Raw genomic sequence first — 10000 nt, forward strand, 5'->3', positions numbered from 1 at the left:
AAGATAATATAACACACACTCATTTATGTTTCAGAAAGTCAAGGGAAATGTAACACGCTACTTTATGTTACAGAAAGTCAGGGACACATTGCCAGCACAGGCAGCAAGCAGAAACATATCTGTTTTTATTCTGTCACTGTTGTTTGCTTGCCAGTACAGGCAAATTGACTGCCTAGCATGATACCAGATTTTAACTAGTTAAGCAGTGGGTGCTTAACAATTTTTAATACTGGGTCTTGCACTGTAGAATTGCTAGATTGATTTGTCTTTTTCTGGATATCTGAAACAATCACCACACTCCATGCACTACAAAAAGGTCAAGGTAATATAAAACTACAGTCTGTGTAATAACAGTGAAATGAATCACTTCATTTAAAATATTTAAATGAAGCTATTAACTGATGAAAATATAACATTCTGTTTATTATAAACAGACATCTAGTTTTACCAGTTCACATAAAAAGGGAAACTTCTCTGCATTTGTTATACATTGCAAGGTAAATCAGAGGATTTGAGATGCCTGATCACCTCTTGAATGTATTAAGTAAACAAACTGCATAAGAAAATGTCTCCTTCTATAGACAAATAAACAAATAAAAGAAAATAGGCGGCAGGTGGGCAATTGAACAGCAAGTAAATAACATTTAATGTACATTTTAGCATGAGACTCCCCAGGCATATATCAGTACTAATATTCTGTAAAATCTCATTAAGGCCATGTGAAATAGAAGCATAAAGTCTGCTGTGCCACTTGTACCCTTTTAAATCTAGTCATTATTTTGAATCCCCTCCATTAGGGTCAGGGCAAAAATCAAGTACTGAAACAAGAGTTTACAGAAATTATTACATCCGACAGAATGCCTAGGTAAAGATTGTTTAGATCACCAACGGAGATGGATTTAGTATTTTTGTAAATTATTTGTTGCAATCTACAAATCAATTTATCAATATAAAAAGCAGGACACGAAAAATAGATTGTTACTTAAGACAAATGGATGAAGAAGTAGCATTAGTAATTTTGGATTATTATTATTTTTTGTATATACTAACAGCTCATTTTATATTTTAAAGGATGACAAATATTCTTAATGCTTAACTCTCAGAGATATCAGGAGTTATTGGATTCTATTCATTGGCAATATACAATTATTGGTCTTAGAGGGTCTTTAGAACAAACTGTATTGCAAACATAAGTGTTTGTCTTCCTAAAATGTATAGATCATTACAAAATCCACCCCTGAGATAAATGGTCTCAGGCTCTAGAAGTAAGACTGAGGCACTGGCCATTTTTTGTTGAGCAGACCTTAAAAATTGCTATGCCTAAAGTTCCTTCACAGTTGGCAGTCGTTTAATTTAACTGACATGATGAAGTCTTGTGTTGCAGCTGAAAAGGATATTTTGGTTACTGTACATGTTCAATCCCTTTATTCAGACATTAAGTATAAACGTTTAGAATATTTTTCCAGCATTACATTAGAGTTCACTAATTTTTATTTTAGTAAAATGAGATTATTAACAGATCTGCTGGATATATTCTTATTAAATATGTTGCCAAAAGTACAGCAGTGGTAATCCATTATTTGTGTATGGCCACCTGGGAGAAGTTGCACATATGTGATTCTAATTGTTGGCAGAATATCATTTTTTGTAAGCATTTTATTATACTCTTATAGTAGGAAACTATTTTATCCTCACTGCTGTTTCTTTAACTACCTTAATCTGGTTGCAGTTTTTTTTAAATGCATCATTTGCTGTGATTTCAAGGAGATCCAATTTTTTTTATTAAGCACAGATTTGTTTAACACATGATAGTCTACATGCATGGTATACAAAACTCAATGAACTGACTACTGCTACATTTTAAACAGATGTAATTTTAACAATACTACTTCTCTTACCTTTGAGTTTTGCATTTTTTTACAAAACATATGTCCCTTCTACTATTAATAATACCATATTAATATCTGATAATTTACTCATTTTTACTATTCCATATATTGATATAATTAATGTCCCCTAATGCCTAGCAAATTATAATGCAGTGCACCATATAAAAATCCCATAACATTCAAGCTGTTAAAATGTTTGATATATTAATTATTTTTGGGCAACTATCTCACTTTTTAGGTTGTGGTGTTACAATTTCTACTGTTGCCTTCACTAATAAAACATGTAAATGTCACTTTAGAATGCATGTGAAATAGCATAAAATTGAGAGTAGCTGCTCTGTTGTTATTTCTGTATTTGACTTCTAAAATCAAGTAACTATTGTAGCGGTAATGTATTTAGACCTAGCAAAGGCTTTTAACAATTTACCTCATACTAAAATAATCTGAAATAAATTGAAATAAATCTTACATTATTCAAAGTGCCACTAACTGGTTAATTGTTAGGTCACAAAGGGTTATTTTCCAATGAGAAAAATCAGACAAATGTGAAATTGTATCCCAAATAAAGTTCTACTTTAGGACCAGTACTATTCAATCTATTTTCCCTCCCTTTAGCGAGAAATTGTTTATTCTCTCTAACAACTGTAAAATAGGATGGTAGTAAATTGAAACTAAGATATTAACAGCAAAAATAAACATTCAACTGTGACTGACAATTAGACCAGTAAGCTGGATATAAAGTTTGGTATTATTAAGTACAAAGACATGACAATTTATAGATGAAAGAATTTACTTCAGACTCACTGGTGGTTCTTGATACAATAAAGGATTTAGGGGTAATCATACAATAAAGTTGTCATTCAAAGTAAGCTGCCACAAAGAAAATCTAAAATCCTAAGAAAACTTGGGCTTCTTTGCACATTCATGTGCAAAGGTGACCTTGTTTTATCCACTGAGCTATACAAGTGTATAATAAAGCCTTTAATGCAATATATCTCAATATTATCCAGAAGAAACAGCAAACAGTGGGATACCAGGACTTGGACACTAATAAATCCTTTATTAAAAATAAGTTGCAGTGTTAAAATCAGTTAAGCGCTTTCGTCCTGCCAGTGCAGGACTTCCTCAGAATTAACATCACTTCCTGGTACTTGCATATAAGTAACATTTCCTTTATTACCACAGGTATTAATTTATTTAATTAAAAAAGTATATAAGGTTTAAATCTCATAACCCAAACATTCAATTATCACATTAATTTCATTAAATGTAAAAATGTATTTAAAAATATGAATGTGAAATATAAAATGTAAAATGTAAAACATGTTGATTTGAAAAGTGGCCTGTTGTTACTTCTAACCATTATAGTGTTTAAGTTTCAAAACACAGTTTATGTTATAGTGTTCATTTAGACCTGGGGAATTAAAAGCATTCAAACGCAACTGCCACTTTAATTCACATACGTCCGGGTGCTCAGGTAGTATCCTCCCTTGAGCATCTGATGTGATTTGTTGCATTACAGAAAAAAACAAACCTATGTTCCGTATGGTCAGTGATATGTTGTACAGATTTTATATACTTTTTTATAACACTTTTTTATAAAATTTTTAAGGATTTTGTTATTGATCAATTAAACAGATAATCGGTTGGTTCTGTATATTTAGTGCCATTGTGCTGTAACTCAGAGCAGATCTGAGTGTTGCCTTTGAGATTCTTGACATAGCTGTAGAATGCTTTGTGGTTGTCTTTGGAATCAGTGGTGATTTTTATTTTCATAACTAGCTTTGGAGGATTTTATGAGAGATCTCAACTTCTTACTGAGGCTGACCAGGGAGCTCCTCCATTCTTGGGATTTTACTCTTTTTTGCAACAGCTTCTTTCTTCTGTTGTAGAATTTGTTTATGGCAGGGGACCACCAGATTGGCTTCCTTTTTTGGAGGATAGTGTCTTGGTTCTGTTGGGGATGGCATAATCCATGCACACCTGTATGTGCTTACACAGTACATTTGTGTAAGATTCAACAGTCGTACCTCTATTTTCCGTCTCCATGGGTGTCATGAAGTTTGCTACTTCTGTCTTAAGAAGCATGAAGTTGGCTTTGGAGTAGTTTTTGACAATGGTTTCCTTAATGGGCGGTGGGGGTGGGATATGGATGCCTAAGGTGATTAGCTTGTGGTCGGATCTGACCAGTGAGGAGTTGACCTCTGGCATGGGACACCAGTTACCCATATTGGTAATGACCAGGTCCAGGATATTGCTGCCCCTGGTGGGGGTGTGGACAAGCTGATCCAAGGCATTGGAATTTATGAATTCCAGAAAATGTTGAATGAATGAGTTGGTACATGAGTAGTTTTCCCATTTGATGGTGGGGAAGTTGAAATCACCCATAATTAATGTATTGGGTCCTACCTTAATATTTTCCAGTATCTTAAGAAATGAAGAGTGGGAATCCTGGGGCATGGTGGGAGAGCTGTCACAAGCTACAACCTGGATTGCAGTCTTGCCCAGTGTTAGTTGCACTTTGATAATTTTAGATGCATTATGTTGAGCAACTAGCCTGGAGGTGTGGATATCCTTAATGAATATGGACACGCCTCCGCCTTTAGTGTTTCAGTCCAGGTCAGGTGGCCGAAAGGTGTGGTATGAATTATAGCCTGGTAATGCAGGTGTGCTCTCTGGAGCCTTGAACCAGCTCTCTATCACTGCACAGATGTCGATGTTCTCCACTTTAAGGAGTGCCTTGAGTGAGTGAGTGCATTTTGAGGTTTAGACTTCTAGCATTGAGTAGTATTACCCTCAGAATTTGTTTGCTTGTACCTGTTATGGTGGTGAATTTGGCATTTGAACCTTGCCTAAAAAAGGCACTATGGGGTGGAAAGAGCCTTAGTCAGTATCCAGAATCCCAGGGGCGACAGCTGCAGGCCATCTCTGGCAAAGCATCATGGTCTGTCGACCATGTTGTCCCAGACAAACAGATACTGGATCTCCTTAGAATGACACCAGAAGCTTAGCCAATTGTTCAAGTCAATCATTTTGCCTTGCACTGTGGTATCATTCTGGGCAATGGCAAGATGCTACTCAGGGCTAGGGTCATACCTGCCTGGGCTACAAGATCCAAGAGCTCCTCCATGTCTCTTTTCATGTAGTCGCATTGTCGCTGTACAGGATGTAGTTCTTTGAAGTTTTGTGCAATTAACATCACGATTTCATATTGTCAACACATTAGTTCTTCATATGTTCTATTTTTATCCATTCTACTTAATGGTTTGTCTTTTCAGCTTTTCCCGGTTAGGGGTCGCCACAGCGGAACTCCAGTCTGCTAATGATTGGCAGTAGATTTTTATGGTGCTGAGCTGCCAGCCCGACGCCCAACCTTCAGTGAAGGCATGCCCATTCATGCATGTCTTTCAAAGACTACTCGATCGCGGGGAGGACATGCAGACTCCACACAGAAGGCACTCCATCCGAGAATCGAACAGGAGAACCTCTTGCTATGAGGCAACAACGCTACCGCTGTACCACCGTGGTATCTCAAAGGTCATGTGACTTAGAAAAGAGAGAATGGTGTGTTCCCTTTTTATTCCATTTTTATAATTTTTCCTTTTCTTTCAGTGTGTGTAACATTTGATATGGTCAAAATCAAAAACAGCAACTTAGACATGGTGCAAAACTAAATCTGAAAAACAAAGTGCCACCATGAAATAACAGCTAAGGCAAATTGACAATTTATTAAGGGTTCTTGTCCTGCAATAACTCATAACTTTTCAGAATGTTACATCAAACATTAATATAACATCTAGATAAAAGGTTAGTTACCTGATAAATCACATGATTTAAAAATTAGTTACATTTCATAAATTCCGTATATTCATATTAATAAAAACTCTTGGTTTTCTTTGATGTTGTCTAACCAGTCTTCTTTTCATTAAGAAATATTTAATATTAATTGTTTTATTCAAGCCAGGAAACTTATCATCTTGTAGATGAAAGTGTCATCTCATTTCTCTGGCTTCCAACTTTTTTGTTAAATTACCTAAGTTGTACTGTCTCTCAAATGCATAAACAAAGCATTGTTAGCATCCTTGTAATTAATGGCATAATTATGTTCTTTAATTCTTTTAGAGAGTTTAGATGTCTTTTAGAATGTTTAAGAGTTTTATTGGCCACAAAGAAATAAGTGCAATCAGAGCAAATAGTAAGATATACAATGCATATTGAACTGTAGTTGTAGTGAAGCATTAGAAGTCTTGTCCTGTCTAGGTGTTCCAAATGTGTAAATGGACACTCAGAAAAAAACCTGCAAATATCACATGAACTACATTTATGAATGGAAATAGTCCTCTTGCTGGAGTAATTTGTATGGTGCTTTACAATTACAAACTTGAAGCTCACAGTCCTGAAAATCATAATCCTGAGACCATAATGTCGAAAGACAAAAATGCTGAAACCCACAATATCAGACTCCTGGACTTACCCCCTTCCAGGACCCATGTTAGCACTTATTACTGGTCCCCACCCCCCAGGACCCATGTTAGCATTTGTTCTGTAGCAGAAAGTGGTAGGGAGCTTTATTATTTGTGATTTGCACACATTATGGTCTTCAGCATTTTGGTCTTTACATACTCTGTCTTAGGATTTTGATTTTCATGATTGTGGGCTTCACGACTGCGATAGTAAACATATATGTATGTATGTGTGTGTGTGTGTATATATATAATACGTGTGTGTGTGTGTGTGTGTTGGACATCCTATTGAAACAACAGAATGTTGACAACATTTGGGCAATGCAGACAGATGGTCAGCAGGTATGCAAAATCAACAATCCCCAGGTAGGGGAATATTTCTTTTTCCCCAGGAATAGTACGATCTCAGAGTTAGTATATACAATTAGCAGAGGGGTGGGTGCACAGGGGGGCTTGGCCCCCTGGAAAACACTTGCCATTGGTTTAGTCTGCTCTGGGTAGTCCATGGAGCATGCGCAGAGTGTGTAGATATTTGTTCGGCAGTTGGCATTCTGTCATTTCAAAAGGACGCACAACACCTATATATGTATGGCTATATCTATATCTATATCTAGCTATATCTATATCTATATAGGTGTAACTAAAGAGACTGAATATTCATTTTGTTGAAAAGTTGTGAAAAAGAAAGAATGCACAAGTAAATGAGTGAATGCACATTTGTGCGAAACACATATGGTTACATTTATAACTATTTTTATATAGCATAGGTAAGGAGTATGCAGGAAAATGAATGTTTGAATAAAAAAAAAGTCGTGATTGTGAAGATGTGCAAAACAGTGTTATAACAATTGAAATGTTTGTGAAAATGTTGCAATTTAGGGTTAGATTAAGGGTTGGGTAACAGAACAGATTTAGTGCTGTGCGTGTTACTGTAGTGTGAGTTCTGTGTCCGTCTGTCTTGTACATTGGTACTGTTAGGGAATAGATTTTTAGTAACATAATGTGCAGGGGTAAGGGTTAAGGTTATGGTTAGGGAATGGATAGAGTTAGCACATATGAGTAAGGGCTTATTTGTGCCTGAATGGACGTGTGTGTGTGTGTGTGTGTGTGTGAGAGAGAGTGTGTGTGTGTGTGTGTGTGTGTGTGTGTGAGAGAGTGTGTGTGTGTGTGTGTGTGTGTGTGTGTGTGTGTGTGTGTGTGTGTGTGTGTGTGTGTGTGTGTGAGTCTGTAAGATAGCAATCACTTGTATGTAAACAATGTATATATAAAGTATATCCTTTTTAATGAATAATGCATAAAAAAAATGATTTTTGAACAATATGAAGACCTGACTTTTTTTTATTGATGAAAGCTCAAATGGAACTGTGTATACAACTGAAGGTGATTTCCAAGTAGTGAAACAGAAAAATTATTTATTTATTGATTTTCCTGCCTGTAACTATTGGTGTCCCACAGGAATCTATACTTGATCACATAATTTTCAACATATTCATTAATGCCCTCTACACTGCTACAAAAAATGCTACCCTAGTTCAATAGGCTGATGACTCATCCCTAATTAGTTCAGCTAAATCTTTCCCTGAAGTTCAGTACCTTACACAGCAGTTCTTTTTTTGATTGAAACATGGTTAAATAATTGATGACTACTACTAAATCCCCAAAAAACTGAATTACTGCTCTTTAACCCAAAATACATCTCTACCAAAACAACAATATTTGCTGTCGTCTCTGTCAATGACATAAGATAATATAACTGATAAACCCCACAAAATGATTGGGTGTGATTATAGATGACAAGTTGAAATTTGACCACCATGTTGTTAAAAAAAAGCATATCAAAAATTAGGTACATTATACAAAGTAAAAAGCTACATCACTGACAAAGCCAGAAGTTACATAACCTCTGATCACTGACATAGCCAGAAGTCACATAACCTCTGATTTCATATTGCCACCTCTCCTCTATGCAGCCCCAATCTTCACTAACCTTCAAGTCTCATAAAGAGTCATATACAGATTTTATCAGAACAGAAAGGTGATTCCTTTTTTAATACATCTCCACAAAAAACTTTTCTAATTAACTGTACAAATCTGTAGCCCCTGAGGTACTGCAAAGCTTAACACAAATAAAGCAGATGTTATATTCTAGCTATTAACAAAAAATCATACACCTTTCTTGTGAAGTCTTTTGGGAATGGATCATTGCATGGCTGTCCTAGATACCGATTCCAGAGTGGAAATGTCTATTCATCAAGAAGTAACTCATTTGAGGTTTAAAGAAACTCGTCTGATAACACAAAATGTATCATACTCTATTTATAGTCCCTGTGAATAATATACATTGTGTGAGCTTTGATTTAAGGCGAATTGTATCACTATAAATGGAGCAAAAATCACTATTTGTATTTTACACATAACACACACTACACACACACACACACACACACACACACACACACACACACACACACACACACACACACACACACACACACACACACACACACACACACACACACAATCTTAACCAGTTCATTGGATTGGTAGCCACTAGTGAACCTTTCTGTGCTGGTTCAGGTTCAATTATTAAGCTAATTATTTTCATAAGCTGATTGGTAAAGGCATTTCAGGTAAACAGCTGGATCACCCGTAGATAAATTATGGTATAATGCCACTAGAAGAGAGAGAGAGAGAGATGTATATCTAAGACTGAAGCAAGTCCAAGCTTGTGCACAGTGTGAGAAACTGCAGATGTAAGCTGAGACAGAGAAATTAAGGTACAAAGACATGTTCATGTATGACGATAACAATCATGATAATATGGGACTGTTGTGTTTTTTAATCTAAGGATATGAAGCTAATTGAAGAAAAACAAGTTTTGTACCAACGGAATCAAGAACTAATAGAAAAGGTATGTGATTCTTGCAATATGCCTTATTTGCTGTGATGTATTTATAGAATTGTTAACAATATTTAGTCACTTAAATGAAGATGGAGTGCTCTTTCATAGATGGCTATAACAAGTAGTCTGTGTAGAAGTATTCAACAACTTCTAATATTCTCAAATAGATTTTATAAACTACCAAAGTTTTCATGGTTTCACTGAATGTTGTAAACATACTTTCCAAACCTTCATTCTATTTTTAAATTATTTCTGTAACGGCCTTCATTTCAGTTGTACTCAGCATTAAATATGCTAATATTTTTTTTTTGCAAAAGCCATTGTGATGTCACATTACGCTTTTATATTACTCAGTAAATATTGAGAAATGCTGTTTTGCAGTATCTTGCAAAATTATCTTAATTTCATTTCTAAACAGTTGTCCAAAAGCTGTTTTTCCAGTAATGCAATTGGTTCACACCCTACAGAATTAGTTGGGTTTAAAATTCTAATAAAAAAGTAATAAAAAGCGGTAATACCTATCTTTATCTTTCTCAAGCAAAGAAATGAAACAGATTAAAAAAATACTTTTCAGATTTTCATCTAGATTTGTACTGTCTTGATGTTGAGTAAAGATCTAGTTTGCTGGAGAGTAGCCATAATGTGAGGGAAAGACTTAAGTGCCTTTTTTTAGGAAAGTCTTGAGCATTTGGTAGGTACTAAAGAGATGCAGAGAGAAAACATGAAGCCTTTGCCATCTACTGCTC

The 10000-nt window shown here is 35.4% G+C and overlaps 1 protein-coding gene across 1 annotated transcript in view; it reads left to right on the plus strand.

Annotated features, from left to right (window-relative positions):
* JAKMIP3 (Janus kinase and microtubule interacting protein 3) overlaps positions 1-10000 on the plus strand; it is a 1929353-nt gene that overhangs the window by 1330695 nt on the left and 588658 nt on the right. Inside the window, exon 14 of the mRNA XM_044056811.1 lies at positions 9201-9263. Within this exon, the coding sequence (XP_043912746.1) occupies positions 9201-9263 (63 nt within the window). The remainder of the gene's footprint in view (positions 1-9200; positions 9264-10000) is intronic.

This window comes from Protopterus annectens, chromosome 14.part0 (assembly GCF_019279795.1).
Source record: "Protopterus annectens isolate FY-2018-M chromosome 14.part0, PAN1.0, whole genome shotgun sequence".
NCBI lineage: Eukaryota > Metazoa > Chordata > Ceratodontiformes > Protopteridae > Protopterus > Protopterus annectens.